Source organism: Tasmannia lanceolata, unplaced genomic scaffold (genome assembly GCF_043159265.1).
Source record: "Tasmannia lanceolata isolate RefF3 unplaced genomic scaffold, GAP_Taslan_0.1 ptg000007l, whole genome shotgun sequence".
NCBI lineage: Eukaryota > Viridiplantae > Streptophyta > Magnoliopsida > Canellales > Winteraceae > Tasmannia > Tasmannia lanceolata.
In genome coordinates, this window is record NW_027518684.1 from 18,375,589 (window position 1) to 18,398,199 (window position 22,611).

Here is a 22,611-nt window from a genome sequence, read left to right on the forward strand (position 1 = left end):
TGTGTGTGAAGCGAAGACCCTCTTGCATTTTCTGGAGAGACTTTTTCCACTCCTTCTGTTTGTCTTTCCTTAAGGCTCCATTGCATTTTGATAGGATTTTTTTTTTCCTAATCATAAATGAAAACAACAGGTCATGAACAGCCTGTTAAATTCTGAGAATCCACCACATACCTTGTTGCCTGACTTGGGCTATGATCTTCTCATGAGAGGTATTTTGGAGCATGGCCTATCTCCAGTTAGGGGTGCAACTCCGGCCAGGTTAGGTCAGATTGAGCCCAATCCTATCCCAACCTGAGGTAGCATTACTGCAACCCTAACCCTAGCCAACGGAGGCCTCCAGTGAAGGAAGGTCAACCCTAACCTAATTTCTGCCTCTAAATCCCTCAACTCCGGTCCAACCGATTTTCCAACCCAAAATTAAATCCGTTTGTCTTTGTTAAAAGTATAAAAAGATTAAAGGAGATGACAAATTTGCAACCCTAATGTCAAATCACGTTAAGGGGTGCGAATAATCTACCAGGGGTGTGAACCCAAGATTAAATACCACCATCTCCAACTGCTTAAGCTTTTGGAGTGATTGGTAGTTTGACATGGTATCAGAGCAAAGGTCCCTCTTTGGTTGCTCATTTTGGGGGGATGGTAGGAGTTTCAAATGCTTGAGATCTTCCAAAGATCTTCCTAAAGCATGTTTGGTTGTCATTCAGACCTTTGACCACTGGACAACTTCTAGACACCATTATTGCTTTTTATCCTACGTGACGCCTACGTAGGGGTGGCAAAATTGGCCGAACCGAACCGAAACCGAACCGAAAATTCGGTTTCGGTTTGGTTTAACCAAACCGATTCAAATTTCGGTTTGGTTCGGTTTGGGTATCAAACCGAACCGAAACCGATTCAAATTTCGGTTTGGTTCGGTTTGGGTATCAAACCGAACCGAAACCGAATATTTGCAATTATTATGAGTAAAGGGTGGCAAAATTGGCAGAACCGAACCGAAACCGAACCTTCAAATTTCGGTTTGGTTCGGTTTGGGGGTCAAACCGAACCGAAACCGAACCATTGCCACCCTGGCGCCTACGTGGCTGAGATGTTTCCCCTCATTTTCTTCTCCCAAAATTTCACCATTTTGGTGGAATTTAAAAAAAAAATTAAATACCGCCATCTCCAACAGCTTAAGCTTTTGGAGTAATTGGTTGTTTGTTTGACAGGCTTTTCCCAACACTGACCCAACCCAACTCGAGGTTACGCAAATTGGGCTGAACCTGGCCCATGTTGTTGCATCGATGTGGCCAGCCGCCTATACGCCGAGGACAGGAAGATAGTGATATATAAACTATATTTTGGTCATTTTAACCATTATTTTTTGTTCCAAAGAAATCTCCATCTTCTAAGTCTTTTCGTCTCCATAAAAAAAAGATCCGTGAATATTTTAGGATTAGACCATTCATTGCAAGAGACCAGGTCATTGGTCTGGTCATGCACAACGGCTGGGATCGGCCCTCTAGAATGCCACTCGCAATAAATAAAATGAACCAAACCTTTGTTATATTTGTATCTCTTTCTGCTTAGCTACAATCCAAGTGAAATTGTTCAAGGAGTTTCTTAAGTTTTGTTACTGACTAACCCTCTCAAGTTTCTACCACTAATAAAACCATAAGACATTTGCTCATCTTTCTCTCACTTTTCCATCTCCCTCTCTCTAACATTAATCTATTTATTAAAGTTTCTTTAGAAACTATACCTCTCCTTTTCCACCCCTTTTGTTCGCCTTTCCTTAAAAAATGATTTCATTTTGATAGTATTTTGATTGTGTTCTCCTCAAGGCTCCATTTTTACTTAAAAAATTGGCGTAAAATTTCTTTTATGTCCATTTCACATCAAAAGAAATGAAGCAAAATGAAATGCGGAGAAGGAAGTGAAAATAACTTGTCCTAAAAACGCAACTTCATTTTAGTATTAGTTAATTGATATCCTCACGCTTTCGGTTTCATTTATGGTATTATGTTGGAGAAATTATATGATGCCCGACCGTGAGAATGTAAAGGGCGGGTAGAGACAAAACATGCTGCCTTGGTTTTTGAACCAAGGAAAAGTCAGAAAAAGAGCTTTCTTTTGGATTAAAAATCAAAGGAGAGATGGTTTTCTCTCTCCGCCCTTTATAACCTGACGGTCGGGCATCATATAAGTTCTCATTATGTTGATATGTTCCTTACCTCAATACTCTTATAAGTTGCTTTTGAATGCTGTTACAATTTTTTACTGATTTTACAACTTACAACTTCCAAGGTGCTCTTAAACGCTAAGTTGAGAAATCCATTTTGTTTCACTTCGAAAAACTAATCAGAAGTAAATATCGAAGCGTACTGATGGTAATTAGTACTTTATCCTTATTTTGTGACCGTTTTTACCGTTTTATTACCTTTTGAATGGTACTTTTTGTGTCTTTACTTCCCCAACCAAATAAAAAATCCTATACAAACCCATCTAAGGCCCCATTATCATCAATTCTTCTATTGATTATCTTTTCTACCCTCATTTTATTTAGTGTATTATTAGTAATATTTTTGTGTTTGCTCTACTTTTATAGGGAGATTTTCAACACAAAAGCTTCTAATTCTAATTCTATACAACTTAATTTGGTAGTGACGACGATGGATATTACTTGATATAATTCGGCCCATGACAATGCCTAATAGGATATGACTTACGTGTTTGAGCGATGAGATGTAATTTGCAATATTCTTAGTATTTTGTATGATTGGTTTTTTTTTTCCATTGATGTATTGCGGTAACTTTTATATTTTAAGTAAATAAATGTGTCTTTTTATAAAATTTGATTGGTAAAATGATTTCTGATTTTTTTTTTCTAACAAATTTTCTTTTTAAATTTTTTTAACTAGCGTCTTTTCGGAAACAGAACAATGAAATGGCCGAAACACCGAAATGTCTCACACCATTGACAGAACCGAAATTGCAAACCAAACCGTAATGGCAGCTTTGCTCAATAACAAATCAGAAGTTGTTAATAAAGCGTAGTGCCATTATCCAAACAAGAGTGCGAATATCAATCTTGTAATTTCAATTATCTCTAGAAGCTTGGTCACGAGGTGATCTCTAGGGTAAGGAACTAAGGACCAGTTCAACTTTGAAGAACTTGCGTGTAATGCTTCCAGACCTCCACGGGAGAAAATAATCAGAAAAAACATGTGTATAACGTGGGTGTTATCAAAAGATGGGCGTTATGAAGTGTAACATCTGCCCCATAAATTCCAATGCACTTAACACTCTCAATTATGTGTATGAAACAGCTGCAAAAGTTATGGAAGTTTATTTTCTCCATACTGTATGGCATGGGGCGAGGTCAGAACTCAGAAAGAAAGACAATAAAAGTAGGAAACTGATATTTAGACCTCCCATGTATTGATATTAGCACACTCTTTATTTCAATGTATGGCCTCTGCATTTTCTTCCACGAGATATGATATGCCAAAAATGAGGAGTGGAAGTAAATATTATCCACACAGCATAGATATATGTAGCTTTCATTCTTTGCTTTTCCAGAGATCAAGGCTTTTGTACCTCTGGTTTTTGGATTCCATGACACTTGGGTGTAGTAGATTACCGGAAAGGCAACAATTTGGAATTTTTTAATAATGGACATGATATTTCAACTAGGGGTGGCAACGGTTCGGTTTCGGCTCGGTTTGAACCCCCAAAACTGAACCGAACCATCCTACATGCCAAACCGAAACCGAAACCGAACTGAACCGAATTGCTGAATGGCCAAACCGAACCAAACCGAACTGATTCAAGAATTTCGGTTTTGGTTCGGTTTCTCATTGGCCCCTTTCCATTCAAAACATGACGTCTATGGTTTCCCTGATTTTTTTTCCATGGTTGTCAAGCATGCCTTTAGGCCCTGTTTGATATATAAGAATTGTTTGAAGAAGTTAAGAAAAGAATTTTTTTTATCCAAAATTTCTTTTTCCTTTTTCCATTGCAAATAAAATAACTTAAACACATGAGGAAGGAGGGCAAGGGCAAAAGCTTTAGCGAGGTGAACACCCGAGATTCTGAGAAGGAGATGTGGAAGAGGGTTTCAGACTTTCAGAGAGGCGACAGGAGGAAGAACCACCTTTTTTTTCTATCTCGTGGGGGGTTTCTCCACGACCTAATTTCTTAGAATGTGCGGTTCAGATGATCCGTAGAGAACCGAATGAAATAAGCACCCCTTCAATTTTCAAATGCCACCCCATCACTATGTTTTGATACTTTTAGCGTTTCGGTTTCGGTTAGACAAGGGTTCAAACCGAAACCGAACATCGGTTTGGTGACCGAAATTTGAATCGGTTTGATTTACCCGAACCGAAACCAAATATTCGGTTCGGTCAATTTTGCCCGGCCTCATTTCAACCCTCTTTTCCAGCAAAGCCAGCCTCTACTGTTTGCATTTAGCTGCGAGTATCTTCATTACCACCTTCTTTTGTTTGTCTTTTCCTGTTATAAAGTTACTTTTAATCCAAGACAAACAAAAGTAGTGGAAATGGTAGGTGAGAAAAGGGGTGGAAATATCATATCTCTTTTTAAGAAATTGGTGGGAAGTAGTGTATATGAGAGAGTCCAGGACAAAAAGGCGTGGAAATTTATAAGACCTTGGCCACCTTTTATTTTTATTTTATTTCTAGGCTGTACATCAGTTCAAAATCTAAATATTTCGTGCATGCAGGCTACGTGTCCCTAAAGAGACAAGCCCGGACACGTGATTCTGTAGGCATTTGGAATCGAACCCCACTAGTACTTGGATCCATGGAAAATAAAATTCCGGTGTCTAGGAAGCTTGCAGTTTTCCTTCAGGCTGTGTTCACTTATTTTCCCCGGAAAGAAAAAGAAAAAGTTTCCTGGGCATCTGACATGGCATTAGGAAAAGAAAACCAGAGAATCCGAAGAAACAGCCTTTTTTTTAGCACCAAACAGAATAAAACACACAACAAATCCCTAAACTAAGAAAGCCGAAAAACTCAACACAGATATTCACAAATCCGTATTTGTTTCCCTCTGCTGCTCTTCTTCACTCTTCTCTACTCAGAAGACTCTAAATGCTCCCGAAAAACCTTCAAAACATCTGAGAAAGTAACAACTCCAACTAAAATGTCCACTTCATCTATGACCCAAACGTAATTCACCCTATGAGCTAGGGCTTGAATCATAACAGCAACCAACGAACTGCCAGGATGGCAGACAATCGCTTCGGCCCGTCTCACCATCCTGGCTGAGTAACTACTCGCCCGGCTATACTTGGTCGGAATCAGAGATTCATCCTCTGAAGAAGAAGATGATGAATTAGAATTCGATATCTCGCCTAAAATCTCTAACATTCCTTCCAAATTCCCCTCCTTCAACCTCAATTTCAAAGTCCGGACTAAGTCCTCCGGTGGGCCACCACAGTCAATGTAGGCCATGAGTTCGCCCGCGGAGAGTGCGGTGATCGCCGGAGCGACGGTTTCGTCGCAGACGGAGAGAGTTACCGGAGAGATTTCTCCGATTAGGGTTCCGTCGGGGGAGATGACGGCGACTGAGGTTTGTTCAGAGAGGGCGAGGGAGATTGAATCGACGGCGGATAATGCGGAATCGTGGTATCCGACGGCTAGGATGTCGGTACGGATAATGGAGAGGGATTCGATGGAGAGAGCGGGGATCGGAGAGAAGACGCCTATGCAGTTGAGGAGGAATCGGACTACGTCTTCTTGAGTTAGACAGCAGAATTCATGGCCATTGGCGTGGGTTGGATTGAGGATTGAGTGATTTTTTAGGAGCTTTTTTCTTTTGCTTTGGATTGGAACTATGAGATTCTGTGTGCCTTCGAGGATCAGATCCAGAGCTTCTAATAGGCTGTCAAAACAGAGAGGTTTAGATTAGTTACAGGAGAATCAATTCAAAAACAGGGTAAAAAACATGCAAAAAGCTTACAGAAGGAGAAAATCAGAACAAATCAACAGCTAGAAAACGCCTTTTTTTTTTTCTCTCCTAATCGTTTTTTAAATAGCTGTAAATCGTTTACCACAGCAGAAAATAGTTAAAACGGAAAAATGAAAGAAAAGAAGCTACGAATGCGATTGAAAAAAAGGGGAAAACGCGTTGAAAAGGCAAAAAAAAAAAAACGATTTTTTCCTTTAACAAATAGATAAATTAGAATTATAATTCTCAAGCAAGAAGGGGGATAAACTGGAAAAGATATGTTACTTTGAAGTCTACGAGGAAAAATTAAGGAGAAAAATCACGGATTAGCATGCAAAATCCTACGAATTAGTCGAATCAAACAAGCAAAACATAAAGATCTCACCCACCGTTTAGATGAGAAATCAAACTGATTGAAAGAAAAACCTTAAAAAACATGAATATCGGACCAAAAAAGAACCAAACAAATCTCAAAAAGCTGATTTTTCTCAAATCCGGGAGCAAAAATCAGAGGAAATAGTACGGATCTGGCACAAACAACGTATCACACTAAAAAAAACTTCAAGAACATTCAAATTTCAGAACCTAAGAACTAGATCTCGTGATTCCCAACCTGCAATGTCGCTCAACATGTCGTACGAGTCCTGGAACTTCCGGAAGGAGCACGGAGACAGGAGATCTAAGAGCAATCGCAGGGCTCAAGATGTTCTCCTCACGGCAGAGGTAACAAACGATATCAACCATGCAAATCTTCCCTAGGCAGAGGCATTCGCCGGAATCTGACACCGAGATCTTATTTTCCGGCGATCTATGGTCGCAATTCCACACGCTAAGGTAATTCTCTTCGCATCTCTTCAACGCCGAGATCGCGTCTCCGATCGTGGCCGATTTAGGAAGCGATTTTAACGGTGGCTTTCCAAGGCAGAGGTCGGATACCTCATTAGACAGAAAGCTCACTGCCATGCACTTGCAGAAAAACCCTAGAAATTGCAGAAAGGGGGCGAAAAGGGAAAAGAGAGAGGCTTGGTGGTTTTTGAAAGTAATGAGAGGAAAGAGGGGTCTTGGGGATTATTTATAGGCGGCTGTTACCGGCTATAGGCTGGACACTGGAGTGATTTACAAAGCTAATGACTGGGGCCCACAAGATTAGGATAAAAAGGCTGTCTGTACGATAGAAGCCACCGGTTAGAGCCGAGTTGGCTGAGTTGACTCGGACTCGGCTCCTTTCAAGTAATTTGGTCGTGATAGGCATTCTAGAGGCTGGAGAAATCGCGACTTGGACTTTGGAATCGGGGCTAGTTGAATTTTGGAAATCAAAAGAAAGATTTTATATGGTGTAAGCCCTTATAATCCCGTATTATTCAAAAAGTACTGTAAGGACCCCACTATAGGATGATCCAAACCGTCCATAATGAAAATAGGGTGTGCCCAAAAAACAATTTCTATAGGATGATCCCCACCCTCCGATCTATTGAGTACTGCATATTATGGAAACTTCTATATATCATACGGCTAGGATCTTCCTATAGAAATAATTTTTGGGGCACAACCTATTTATGTTGTGTTCATGCGGTCCGTACAATACTTTTAGAAAAATATGGGACTATAAGGGCTTACACAATATAAAATCTCATAAAGAGAAATGGCTTTTACTTGAAAAGAATATTCCACGGTAAATAAAATTCCAGGAGCTAGGTTTGCAATATTACTTGAAAAATATGAAAAATTTTCGACTGTAAGATATCCCTTTACATTAACCAAAATCAAATCATTTCCCCTCTAAATTGTGGAATGAAATATTTTTTCTTCCAAAGAAACATATTTGGTCCACCTTTTGTTTCTTGCAATCCAAATATAATCTAGATGGTCAGAGGGGAAGACTTGATACCAGAAGAACACAAGAAATCTAATGTGGTGCAACTCGCATGACATAGGTGTGATATGAACCCTCAATTTGGTAGGGCCTACTCCAGAGAGGATATGATCAGAAAATACTGTTATCTGATAATCTAAACCGTCTGATCAATAAGCATTCAAGTACTATTTTCAATGGTTTAGATTTGCACAAATGGGGTAGCTCTCATTGGCAGGTTAAGGGCCAACGGTGGAACAATTTGTATAAGGACGACATCATGGCAAGATAGACGGGCGAATAAATCATTTCCCTATAAATTTATGAAAAATAAAAATAACAAGATCTTAGGTTTGGGCCGTTTAGATACGAGGATTTTATAATCCAAGATTATAAAATCAAGGATTATACAAGGTAAAACCTGGTTTTTATAAGCTAAAACTTGGATTGTACATTTTGAAGATTGTAAAAGTGAAGGTTTTACCTTATAAAATCTAGGTAAAACCTAGTTTTTATAAGCTAAAACCTAGTTTTATAAGCTAAGACTTGGACCGTACATTTCAGGATTGTAAAATCAAGGTTTTAGCTTATAAAATCCAAGTTTTATCTGGGCAATGAATTATAAAATCCCTGCATCCATTGAAGAAAGCTTAGGGTAATGAGACCATGGTCATTAATAAGCTATCTCTCCAAAATGAACAATGTCAAGAATTTAGCTTCATTATTGATACGATTAGTCAAAAATACACTAGAGGGGTCGATCCCAAGTAAAAAGAAAGGATCAAATATATCAAGGGAAATGATTTGAGCGCCCGAGCAAGTGTTTTGACAAACACGTGCGCCACTTGTCTGTACACGACAGACAAGTTGCGCTCGTGTTTGTCAAAACACTACACGACAGACAAGTGGCGCGCATGTTTGTCAAAATACTTGGGCGCTGTAATAATTTCCCTATATCAATTCCTAGATTTTACGTAAGATGTGAGCCCATGAAAAGTGTAGTGCGGTCCAGCAAATTCAGGTGATTAAAATCATCCATTTGTTGGTCCGCCACCATCGATAGGTCATGCCATAAATATTTTCTCCTAATCCCGGAAGGGTGTGGCTCTTTGGCTAAAGTCATGGGTTTGCTCCCCAGTGACGAGCGTTCGAATCTCCCCGTTGTGCGTGGTTTCCGGGTGATTGCGCGCATCTGTAGGGAAATAGTCCTACCCTGGAGGGGATGGGGACACCCTTCGTTACCGAAAAAAAAAATAAAAAAATTTGAATATTTTAAATGTAATTGAATAGGGGCCCAGAAGGTTCCAAAAATTACAGAAACTAGATGGTAATCGAATGTGAAACATGCAAAATCTTGAACTGTGGGACAGACCACGTGGGTGGTTTCAGCGACACGTTATGTCACGCTTTCGGTGGGTCTTCTCTTTTTTGTATTTTCCGAAACACCAGTGAAAGTACTCACGCTTTTGTGTGGGCCCATTTTCGTACCTTTTAACTGATTCGGTCTTATGTTAGGCTTGTTAGCTTGTATATTAATGCGACGGGTACAAATACGAGTAGGGCTGCAACTCGAGCCGGGTTTTACCCGACCCGCATCGACCCGACCCGAAAATAGCCTGGGTCGGGTTCACGTTTCATGGGTTTCGGGTCGAGCCGGGTTCAGCATTCAAAAGCCCGCATGAATCTCGGGTCGAGCCGGGTTTGAAGGGGCCCGACCCGACCCGAGTTACATAAGTTATAGTATGTACATTTTTTTCTTAAAGGGATAATTACATTTACACCCCCTCTAGTTTCTGACACATCCACTTCCACCCTATAGTTTAAAACGTGACAAATACACCCTTGTAGTTTCAATTTGTTTAAGGTAGGCCCCCTCAGCTGAAGGTTCATCCATAGATTGAAGGGTTAGGATGATCCGATGAAGCTGATTTTTTGGGCACACCCTAACTATGTCAGGACCCATCAAATGAACGCTTTGGATCATCCAAACAATGTGGGCCCACATTATTTGGATGATTTTTTGGTAGTGTTTAGATTTGGATAGGGGCCCACATTATTTGGATGATCCAAAGCGTTCATTTGATGGGTCCTGACATAGATATGGTGTGCCCAAAAAATCAGATCCATCGGATCATCCTAACCCTTCAATCTATGGACGAACCTTCAGCTGAGGGGGCAAACCTTAAACAAATTGAAACTGCAGGGGTGTATTTGTCACGTTTTAAACTATAGGGGTGGAAGTGGATGTGTCAGAAACTAGAGGGGGTGTAAATGTAATTATCCCAAAGTTAAAAGTGAAAACCCACGCACCCACTGCTACTGTATGTGAGTGTAATTTCTGCTTCTATGAGTTGAGTTGATTCAAGTGTTTGATTCAGCATTGTTTGATTGTAATTACAACATTGTTTAATTACAGCATTGTTTGATTCAAGTGTGATGTGAGTGTAATTACATCATTGTTTGATTCAAGTGTAATGTGAGTGTAATTTCTGCTTCTATGAGTTGAGTTGCCTTGCCAAACAAGAATTTTCCTTAAAAATTTGCGTAAACGTGAAAAAACCCGACCCGACCCGGACCGACCCGAGATTTATCATGGGTAGGGCCGGGTTTGGGAATCGTGGGTTTTCCGAAAAAAAAACCCGACCCGACCCGACCTGAGATATTTCTCGGGTAGGGTTGGGTTCTACAAAACCCGACCCACCCGACCCGAGTTGCAGCCCTAAATACGAGTATATACATTGGCGTCACTTCATATTCCTGGGCAATTCCTCGGTGCTGTCAAATACTCGCACATTCATCTGTAAATTTTCTCCGCACTCTTCTATTTTGATAATGACACTTCTTATTCATCCAGCGAGTAAGATAAAAGGCAAAATGCATGGAGTTGGGATGATATACAGAGATTTTATACGGTACCCGACAGTCAAGAGACAAGGAAGGAGACAGAGACACCCCCTCTCCCAACCCTTGATTTCTGATCCAACAAAAGCCCCATTTTTTTACTTTTTGTTGGATTGAAAATCAAGGGCGGTGGTTTTCTCTCTCTCTCTCTCTCTCTCTCTCTCTCTCTCTCTCTCTCTCCCCGCCCTTGTTTCTTAAGGGTCGGGCATCATATATATATCTCTGATATACAGTATTTGTGTACCCCATTGTTTCCATACTCTCCATTTCTTTTGATGCAAAATGGGCATAAAATAAACGGGTGTAAAATTATTTTATGACCATTATTTCACTTAAAGAAGAAAGTGTCTCTAGTTTCTCCCCTAGATAAGCTTATCTACTCCTCATTTTAAAAAAACACAGTGGGCCCACGCTGTTTTGATGATCCAAAGCATTCATTTGATAGGTCCTAACATAGATAGGGTGTGCCCAAAAAATCAGCACCAAAGGGTCATCTTAGAACTTCGTTTTGTGGTGCCTTGTGGTACCCAGAATGGACACATATAAACGTCTGCGTCCATTTTGGACACGGTGTGCCCAACAAAATGAAGTTCTAGGATGACCCTTTGGTGCTGATTTTTTGGGCACACCCTATCTATGTTAGGACCTATCAAATGAATGCTTTTGATCATCCAAACGGCGTGGGCCCACTGTGTTTTTTTAAAGGGAGGAGTAGATAAGCTTATCTAGGGGAGAGACTAGAGACACTTTCCTCTTCACTTAAAATGGGTTTAAAATAATGTTTGAAATAAAGTTTTCCCTTAATAATAAGGTGAGGAGTGCCGATGCTATAAAAAGGAATGATGATATCATTTTCCTAAATCCTTCATCTACCACTGAAAAGTACATACAAGTGGGCCCATTTATTATGTTTTAATTCTCTATACGCCCAGCGTACCTTATGTTGACACCCAAAACTCAATGCTAGAGGGTAATAAATTCGTCTCCTGGAATTGGATTTCAGGCGATTAAGAAGAAGGGGACAACCTACTTCTTCCCTCCATTCAAGGTTTTAAATTTCGGTTTCGGTACCAATTTCGGACCCCACCGAAATCCAAAATTTTGGGCTGAAATTTGGTATTTCAATTTGAAATTTCAGACCGAAATTTTGTAACATTTTTTTTTAAATGACATTTTCTCGAAACTGAAATCCGAAATTTCGCCAAATTTCGGTTTCGGTCTCCACCGAAATCCGAAATTTAAAACCATGACTCCATTTATGCGGAATTTTTATTCTTGAATTATTAAATGATAATGCAATGTCTCTTTAGTAAACACTTTTATGGTTTTCTATTGGTGGCCTATATAAAACTTGTTTGACAGCCATGAAAAATCATTCCATCAAATATTCGTTGGCCCAATTGTGAAAGAGAAACTGAAAATGAGGGAGGGAGAGAGAGAGAGAGAGAGAGAGAGAGAGAGAGAGCATGGATAGAGCATGAGAATTCCCTAAAAATCAGTGAAGATATGCTACTTTAGGGGCATGTTTGGCTACCATTTTTTTATTTATGATAAATTGAGTGTCTCCAAGTGGAGATGAGGGTGAAGTGGCTAAAAATCAAGAAATAAAAAACATGAAACTAGTGTCTCTGGTGATGGGAAGTGACAAAAAATCTGGAAACAAAAAACTCTACAAAAAATTGGAATGACTTTTACTCTGCAAAAAATTGGAATGACTTTTTCCTGTTTTTATCCACTTTTCAGGCTCATCTTGTTGCGGCCGAAATTTGTTACCCAGGATGTATAAGATCATCATATACATCATATACATGAGTGATTCGGCAGATTTGGATTCCTATATATCCACTAATGCGGTACTTCATCATACGATTCATATAAGATCCATCTGTCTAGATTGATCATATACATCCAGCAAGCCGTATGCTTTGGAAGAAGCTTGTACAATTTGGGAAGGGGTTTTTATTGATAAAAAGAATAATCTGATGAGCTAGCTTCGAATGAGGTAAGATATGCATGCGACCACGAGCAAATGGTCAGAAGACCACTCGGAGTTTGTTCTTCGGGAAGGCCCTCCATTGCCTAAGTCAGTGACGCAATAGATGAATGAAGGAAAATTATAGGGCTAGTTGCAGAATGTGTACCTTTGAGTCATAGGGCTGCTTATATAGGCAGAGGGCCACAGGGAAAGGAGGAAAGTTTCCTTTTGGATGGCACTCTCCTCATTGGCTGGTAGATATCCCTAGAATAACCTAGTTTCATTGGATTTTTGGTTTCCTTTCTGCTCCATTTGGTTGCCATTAGGTTTTTATTTTCCAGGAGGTTTGTTGGAGAATAGCTACCACATAGGACAAATACCAAAATAGCATTGGACTCCCCTTTTACTCCCTTTGATGTCTTGACTCCTTGTCCCTTTCTTATGTCTTTTAAAATAAATTATTCAAAAAACAAGTACTTTTGGTTGAATTTTCTAGGGAATGATACTCTCTCTCTCTCTCTCTTTTCTCTTTCCTCTCTCCCTATATTGATAATGATACCCCTACTTATTCTCCTACTCTCTGAGTATATGCCATGCAACCAAGCATTACTTACACTATTCTCCAAGCTAATTCTAGACAAATCAAAATGCCTGTCTCCTCTCTTTTGACTTCTTTTGACTTCATATTCCACTGCTCTCCAAGCCACCTCCGAGCAACCAAACGGATTCTAGATTGCGAGAATTCCTTTAGGATTCCCTGTGAAGATTGGATTAGTTTTCTGGAATTCAAGATCCCATAAATATCGCTTGATTGATAGCTTTCTTGGAATAGTTAGTCTCCAAAATTGACGATGGCGGCTGGCATTAGAGGTTTCTAGGGCTTCCACATATTGGACGTGGAATTACCATTTTATCCCTAGATACGTGCCAGTCCCCGATTGGGTGGTTATTTACCTCCATCACATCTAAATCGTGCCTTCTCAAATCTCTCTCCTCCAACTGCCCTACCCCTCTCTCACCACTTGGATACACCTATTTATCATGAAAAAAAAAATATCCTGAAAGCCAGACTTGGCCTAAATTTAGATTTTTTTTCTTGTCTTTGTGGCTCTTAATGCATCCCTCACTTCCATAATCTCCAAGTCTGTCCCTCTCCACCATGGCCTAAATTTAGATTTTTTTTTCTTGTTTTTGTGGCCTTTAATGCACCCCTCACTTCCATAATCCCCAAGTCTCTCTCCCTCTCCACCCGTCTCTTACAACTGGGCCCACTAATGTTCCATGGAATATTTTTTCCGGCTTCCACATATTTGATAGTATAGTGATATATTTCATTTTCTCATCATTCTAGTCTATTTTGGCAAAAAATAGTGATATTCTTTCATGAATCCCATTTTAAAAGTGTTTTCCTTCTTTTATTTTCCAAAGTTTTGTATACGGTCATGACCACAATGTTATTAAATTATGTTTAAAATGAATTGCACTAGACATGCAATCGACTTATACATAGGAGTTGCACTCCATGGTTTGTATAATGGAGATTTTATGTGAACTCCAGATTTTTTCAAAAGTAGATAGAAAGATACAGACCGTTCATTTGTTGGGCCAAGGAGTAAATAGGCTGTATCTCGTAAATCATCTCCACAGGACAATCCTAACCTACCAATCTATGCAGGTTTCTATAGATGAACGGTTTTGATCTTCCTATGGAGACAGGGTACATCGTATTTACGCCGAAGCCCAACAAATGAATGGTTCAGGACGAGACAAAGAATATGCGGGTCCCGTCATGGTGTTCTACAAGATCAGCGGTCTTGATCTCACATAGATACCCCCCTATTCCCCTAAGGATTCAAAATTTGTCTTTTACCGTTGATCATAAGAGTGACATTCTTTGTAGTTGTGTAGTTGTTCTCTATCATCTATCGCCCAATTCATATTTTTTGGGACCAAAATTTACCTTCTACCTGTTGAATTTTGGGGGAGGATGTCTTTTTAATATCTACAGGAGGGCTCACTTTTATCATAAAATAAGGGAGATGATAAATTCACCCCCTTTTCTTCTCTCTGCCACCCCTAGTAGTCATAAACACACTAGAGGCCTAGAGGAGGTGGCCTGGGGAAGAAGAAGGGACAAATATATTACTTCTCAAAATATAAAAAAATAAAAAACTAGTGTTGTCACTTCAAGGCCCAACACCCATGCTAATTAATAGAAGTGGCCTTGTTTGTTTTAATTGCATTAATTGAGAGGAAAAATCAATTGCTTTCTCATAATTTTGTTTGCACATCTCCCTTTTGGTGTCTTGGCCTTGTCTTGTTTCTTGGCTTTTGAAAATTTTATTACTATACCAAAAAGCTAAAGGGGTGGAACAGAATTCCTTGGAGCAGTTCTGATTTGATTTGAGAAATTTGGCGTAAATCCAAGTTAAAGAACATGGGACAAATGAATGACAGCCTCGTAAAATATATGATCCTCTCTTTTAGGCGGCTATCACAAATCTACGAGATGGGATCCACCCCTCCCTTTGTGGTAGTCTTGAGGTCACAGGTTCAATCCCAGCTTACCTACAAAAAAGAAACAGGTGACCGTTCTCCCATCAGGCATTAAGAGTTACATTCATGAAAACCTCCTGGTAATTACCTTGTACATAGTGGTTCTAGTAATCAATAGAGAGGAGATAAGCATTGGATTTGCCTGGAACTTACCCTGTAGAATTGTGGTAAGTAGTATTTGGTTGTCAACCTCGTAGACTAGTTGTAGGGGGTGTCATTACTAATATAGAGAGAAGGAGACACGCATTGGATTTGTTTGGAACTTACCTCGTACCATTGTGGTAAGTAGTATTTGGTTGTCAACCTCGTAGAGTAGTGGCAGTAGGTGGTGTCATTACTAATATATAGAGAGAAAGAGGGGAAAAGCACCATTCCCAAGAAATCAAAGCAAAATTTCACCTTTTTGTTGGTTTTGGCTTGAATATCATAGGAGGGGACAAGGATGACACATCAATAGACATACAATGATTAGCCATGAGACATCCCTGGTAGTCTCCAAGGATTTCGATGTTATATCTGCAACTGGAAGAAACCCTAACCCATCATGGCAACACAGCATCGACGTGATGAAAAAAAAATGACAAAACGATCGAATGAACACATTGCCAATTAATGTAATTTATGATCAGGATCGTTGATAAGATGGTGACACAAGGGTCCAGATGAATGCAAACATCAACAACTTAAAAGCATCTTTACCACATCTTCTTCATCAGAATTTTTTTTTTCAAAAATGCAAAATCCTAAGTAAGGGTGGGATCAAGGGCAATAGGGAAAGAATTGTGATGGCTAACAATGTTCATAGACCCAATTACACGTGTCAAGTATATCATCCTCAAACACACGTGTGGTAGAAGCACACGTGACAACGACTCGTGTCAATTTCATTCAACAGTGAAGTCATGCTCGCCACGCTGGATATAAAGAAGACAAACTTCAAGAAATGGACCTTTTCCTTGTGTCGTTTGTGTGACTTGGGTGCACATCAACTAGTTTTTATCGATCATTGTGGCACTAGTGGCCCATGTCTCTTTCATTGTAGAACTTGCCCATGTTTGGATTGTAGAAAAATATTTTTCTAGAATATTTTTTGTCTCAGTGTTAAGAAATAAATGATATATTTATGTCTTATTTAGAGGGAATTCATCAGAAATTGAAGGTTCCTCTTAAAAAATGCTTGAATTGTTGTGGTTCAAGTTACAAACGTACAATTTTCACGTCTAATCAGAAACTAAAAAGCAAGAAATTTTTTGGAAACGTTCATTTTTTCCACAATTTTCTAGAAAATTCCTGCAATCGCTTCTAAAACGGAATTCCATGTAGAAAATAAGGGCGGGCTGAATAGGACTGATCGATTAAGGCAATTTTCATGTTTTTTTTAGTATCTGTGGAGATACACGCTTCCTGTTTTTGTCTGTTGCGACCGTGTAACAATGGAGGACCCATGCTTTTTATTTTTTTCCCCTGCACGGGATGCCATTTTGCTAGCAACCCTCTTTCATAAAACACTAATGCCATCTGCGGTTTTTTTACTCTCCACCAAACGCCATATATTTGTAGACATTCTTTTTGAAAATTACCGAGGCCTTTGCGAAAACCAGCCACATGGGTGCCTGGTCGATCAGTCTAAAATGCCAGCCTGATGCACTCAGTTAGTGGAGCCGTGTGTGTGGAGCGGGTGATGTGTGTACGTGGGCGTGCTAGCCTCTCTCGAGGCAAGAAATCGGAAACTAAATTCGAGGGTTTCGAAGAGCGAAACGTTTTCGTCCCTTGGGATTGGATTTCAAGCGATTGAGAAGAAGAGGAGAGCAACACTTCTTCCTTGGGTTCCTCTGCCTCTGCACAGATAAAAAAGGACTTTTTAGGTGCAAGGCGTTCCGCTAAACGTAGGGGTTGTCTAACGCGGAGAATGTGTGCAACGCTCAGGGTTGACAGATCGTCCGACTTAGGCTAAATGACAAAACAGACGCAACAAAATGCTAGTCCGAGGGATATAAGTGAATTAAAGTACTCACCTAAGAAGATGAATTCATTGCTTCCTGATCCGGCTACAGCTATAGTTACAAAAAATAAAAGTACAAGTGCTGAAAAAGTAAAGATAAAATGCTAATACATGTTTGGATTTTAGTTCTGGGACTTTTTGCTTGGAGACAGACGCCTCTTTATTTAGGTTTATTCAGGTAATCATTCCTCATCACCCCAAGTTCTTCTAGGAGGTAAACATTTTGGTAACTACCCACAATGAGTTCTCTTATTCTCATGCCCTTGGTTATGAGACACCGAGGTGGAACTAAATGGGGAAAATTGCTGGAATCTGTTTCCCACCACAATACGTAGTATTCAGATTCCGCCCCAGTCGGTATGAAATTTTTATTGAATCATCCCATGGAATATCACAATAGGGCCCACCGGATGAGTTGTCTAGGTCACAGTAACATGGCATGCATGTGGGCCAAATAAACATTGACATGCAGGTTCTTTTCACACTAGGATTTCTCTTTCAATAGTTTAATCCCCACCAATTTAATTTTATATCATGTAATTAATGTACTTATTCTGATAAAATTGAAACTATACATAGAAGAGTAGGTTGGCCCTCGTGCGAGGATGCTACAACAGTCTAGAAATGGTCAATAACACGAGTTGAAATTCAACCATTTTTTAAATAACTATTTGCCATGAATATCTTGTGGACATAATATTCATAAAAAAATGAAATGCAATTTAAAATTGCACACTTAAACGTTTAAATATTGAACTAGTTTAAGAACTTAAATTACGATAACACTAATTAGTATATTTTAGTGATAGTATAGGTGGCATATCACGATGCTACCACTAAAATAAGATAATCAAAGTACAAGACTATAAAAATCTAATCTGTCAACCTCCTTGGACCAAATAAATAAATAAATTAACAAATAATAAACCATAAAAAAACAAGTTAGATGAGCTGGTGGTAGGGGTGGTTATTCGGTTATAACCGAACAGAAATAACCGAAATAATTTCGGTTATCAAATTTCGGTAACCGAAACCGAACCGAAAAATTTCAAAACCGAACCGAAACCGAACCGATTAAAAATTCGGTTATAACCGAATAAACCAAATAGTGGGAAAAAAGCAAAATCTTGGTTTCGATCGGAGGGCTAGGATCATCCAATCGAAATGATTTTTGGAGCACAACCTAATTAAGTTGTGATCAATCAAATGGACGGTTTTGATCATCCATTGGAGTGCCCGTATCACACCTTTTTTTGAAAAAATAATGATTTTTATCATTATTTCGGTTAACCGATTTTTTTTTTGAGATAACCGAAACCGAAACCAAATAACCGAATTGCCAAATAAAAAAAACCGAAACCGAACCGAAACGGAAAAAAACCAAACCGAACCGACGGTTCGGTTATTCGGTTTTAACCGAATAATGAGATCATCAGATATGTTAATCCATATGATCATCAGAAGTTTGGCCAAATGCATATGAGCACACCTTAATCGAATGATTCAAAGTCCATTTAGGATTTGGCCAAAAGAAAGCTAAACCGTTGATTTTTGTAGTGCTTTATCTTACGCATTAGATGTCCCATTTGATATGGGGACCAAGACCAAGTGTATGGCCTCATGATGTTCTACAAGATTAACGTTCTTGATCTTGTGTCCATTTGAGATGGGACCAAGATCAAGTGTGTGGCCTCATGATGTTCTACAAGATCGAAGTTTTTGATCTTGTGCCCATTTCTTATGTGACCAATACCAAGTGTTGTATCGCGTCATGTTCTACAAGATCGACGGTCTTGATCTTGTGCCCATTTATGATGTGACCAATACAAAGTGTTGTATCGCGTCATGTTCTACAAGATCGACGGTCTTGATCTTGTGCCCATTTATGATGTGACCGATACCAAGTGTATCGCCTCATGGTGTTCTACAAGATCAATGCTTTTGATCTTGTGTCAATTTGAGATGGGACCAAGACCAAGTGTAATGTTCTACAAAATCAACGCTCTTGATCTTGCCTTTGTAGGACCTACAAGTTGTCTTTTTACCATTAATCGTGAAAGTGAAATTTCTGCATAGAGTGGTTCTCATTTAAAAATATCCATAAATGTGACGTTGAGTAAGTGGGGATACTAGCGATGGGGTGTTAGGAAAATCCATGACGGGGAAGTGTCTTCCTACTAGATCTCCTAAATAGTTAATTTCACAAATTTACCCTTCAAAATCAATCAAAGTCCTCTTCAAATAGTGAATAAAGTAGGTGAGGACAAATCCGTAAATAACAAAAGGCCAAAACCAAAAAGAGAAAGAGAGAGAATCTTTGTGGCATAACACATGGGGGTATAGCTGGCCTTATCCGTACATCCCACATTCAGACAAGACATACCGCCACGTGTCCTTTTCGAAGATAAAGATCACTCTTTTTTACACGTGGTTAACTGAATGGAATCAGCATATACAAACCGTACATTTGCCCAGCTTTTCACAAACTTGAATTCCTCGGCAATTATGCGGTGATTCCTCGGCTACTTTTTCCCCACTGTTTTTTTTACGAGCCTTCATATGTTGTAAGTTGTAACTTGTAAGCCCTTATAGTCCCTTATTTAAAAAAAAAAAAGGTATTGTACGGACAACATCACAGGCTGATCCAAACCGTCCATGTGATGGGCCACAGCGTAAATAGGTTGTGCCCAAAAAATCATTTCTATAGGATGATCCCAACCCTCTGATCTTTAGAGGACTGCATATTACGGAGACCTCTATAGATCGGATGGCTAGGATCATCTTATGGAAATGATTTTTGTGGAACAACCTACAGTTTTAATCATCCTTATAATGTTGTTGGTACAGTACTTTTTGAAAAATATAGGACCATAAAATCTCATTTTTTACTTCCAAGTCTGCGAAAACGCCAGAAAATGTAGTTAAGGTCCATCGGATCATGATTTGTGGCCCATCCTTTAGTAAAAAGAACAACAACATTGATGATCCGAATAGCTATCCTTGAAAATTGCAAATCCATTACTCTGCCAGGATAATTAATATTCACATAAAAAAATTATACCCATGACAGAAAGTGGCGGAGCAAGGATTTATACATAAGGAGGGCAAAATAAGATAATATATTTAATCCAAAAAAATTTACATTGTTAATGAAAAACTCACTACAGTTGTCGTCGATCATGTTCCGAAAGCAATGCATGATTGTTTCCTTATCAATGCTACAAAATATATCATTTTCAATGTAAGTAATCAAACTATCAGTCATCCATTGATCTGCCATCCGATTCTGTAAATTTCTAGAGTTTTATCATAAATATCTAGGGCAAATCTCATCAATCAAATGCATTAGTCTTCAGAAATACAAAAAATAAAAGAAAAATGGAAAAAAAATATGCCCTTACCTCCTCCTCCTCCTCCTTCTTCTTTACTTCTTAGATGAGAGTGGGAGGGGCGAAGTTGAATCGAACGGCTTGAGAGTTGCCGAGTTGGGACGGTGGGACCATGGGAGTGGGAGAGGCGAGTAGTTTCCAGAGAAAGGAAAAAACAACTCTATTTTTTAGTGTGAATTTCAAGTTAGGGTTTATTTAAGGGCAGTGATATTTTTCCAATTTCCCCCCTTGATGGATAAAATCACCCCCCTTGAGTCCTTGACATTTTCCTTTAACAAAAGTGGAGAATTTATCCTCGTGTAGTGAACCAATCTCATGATCCACGAAAAGTCTACTTTATGTTTATATTTTGCTACTTTTCAACTGTGTTCTTTCTAGAAAAGCTACTTTTCAACTGTTGTTTTCTAGATAAGCATAGAAAAACTTTTTCAAAAACTTTTAAAACATGTACTTTATTTAGTTTTTTTTTTTTTTTTTTTTTTTTTATTAACTCATGGGGGCTGCTGCCTAGACCTGGCAAACGTCTTAGCTCAGGTCATTATAAAGTCCCCTCGGAGTCATTCTCTTCCTCTGTACTTTATGTAATGTTCCTAGTCCTTAGATTTTTCAGTTAGCTAATGAAACTAAGAAGAATGTAATGCATATTGCAAATGTAATTGGTTATTTGTTTGTGCTAGTAACATTTAACTTTTGAAGAATCTAACAAATAATCACTTGATTAATTCAGAACTAGCCAAAGTTCATACTTTGTTGTTGATTGGAGCTCTTCAAAGCTGGAAAAACATCCAAGTTGGTTGGCTGGAAATACCAAATTAGAGTTCAGACAAGGCATGTTTACTATTATCATCATGAATGCCAGCACAGAATTAGACATTTATAATGACCTGAGCTAAAACATTTAGACAGAGAAAAGAAATTATTGAATTGTGCCACTTGATTTTGAGATGTGATATAGCTCAAGCATAATTAGCTAAGAGTTGTAAGCAGAGCAAATTTTACAGCGTCCAATCCAATTAAAAATTTCCAATTGTACAGACAAAAGTAGTTCGAAAGAAGGCATATATCTGGGTAAATAAGGAACATATGATTTGAAAGAAATTTGCATCATCTCCTGCCATTGACAAAACAAGTATACTTGCTATCTGGATGTTCTTTTGGGGCTGGAAACCTAAGCCAAATTCATGGCTTCCTTTACATCTGAAACATGCAACAGAGCTGAATAATTCCACTTAGGACAGTGCGATATCTTGATGTTCCATTGTGGATATGGGATACACTCAATTGAAGTCCAATTTTAAGGATTAAGTTCCTTCAATTACAGTTCAGAATTCGGTTGCCAGATCTTTCATGCTCTTGGGTTTAGGAAATTTTAGTGAAAAGGAGAGTTAGTGGAGAATTAGAAACTACCTATGTGCTTGGATTGGAGGATTTTCAACTCTAGTGCTTAGAGATATCTGTTTGCTTCTATCTGAATTGATAAATTCCGTTTAATGCAACTGAAATTAAATTGCATCTCTGTGTGCTGATCTGTGGAACTTAGATTCAAGATTTGTGTGCGTGAAGCTAGAAATTTGGGTAGCAGATGTGTGCCTCACTTGTTGATGATAGAATCCAAGGAAATGCCATACATGTTGGTTTTGGAATCTAGTTAATTAAAACAAGGCAACATCTATTGGACTAAAAAATTGTCACAAGACATGAACAATAAGAACTAAATATACCACTTCTATAATAGCTAGGTTCTAAAAATTAGATGATAGAAGCCAAGGAAATAAAACCAACTGAGGTGTAGTTGAGGATTCAATCAAATCCACAAATAAGAATAATTCACTCAAATCTCACTCGCTTCTATTGCATAACTAAATTTGAAAAATTATACCAATGAAGTAGATTGGTTTCGTCCTTCAAATCATGCATACATGATTGTTTAGTTACATAAGCATGCATATATACATATGTTGATACACAAGAGTGCTTAAGC

At 38.8% G+C, this 22,611-nt stretch overlaps 1 protein-coding gene across 1 annotated transcript; it reads right to left on the bottom strand.

Annotated features, from left to right (window-relative positions):
* Window positions 1-4,939: 4,939 nt before the first annotated feature.
* LOC143882173 (CBS domain-containing protein CBSX5-like) lies at window positions 4,940-6,987 on the bottom strand. The gene is made up of 2 exons (XM_077385629.1): window positions 6,569-6,987; window positions 4,940-5,889 (listed from the first exon to the last, which is right to left on the bottom strand). The coding sequence occupies exons 1-2, from the start codon at window positions 6,916-6,918 to the stop codon at window positions 5,079-5,081; spliced, it is 1,161 nt and encodes a 386-aa protein (XP_077241744.1). The 5' UTR covers window positions 6,919-6,987; the 3' UTR covers window positions 4,940-5,078.
* Window positions 6,988-22,611: the final 15,624 nt, after the last annotated feature.

Excerpts from the sequence above, each read along its gene's own strand:
- LOC143882173 (XM_077385629.1), bottom strand. The coding sequence starts at position 6,918 with ATGGCAGTGAGCTTTCTGTCTAATGAGGTATCCGACCTCTGCCTTGGA. Across the intron at positions 5,890-6,568 it reads CATGTTGAGCGACATTGCAG|CCTATTAGAAGCTCTGGATC; the intron begins GTTGGGAATCAC and ends CTGTTTTGACAG.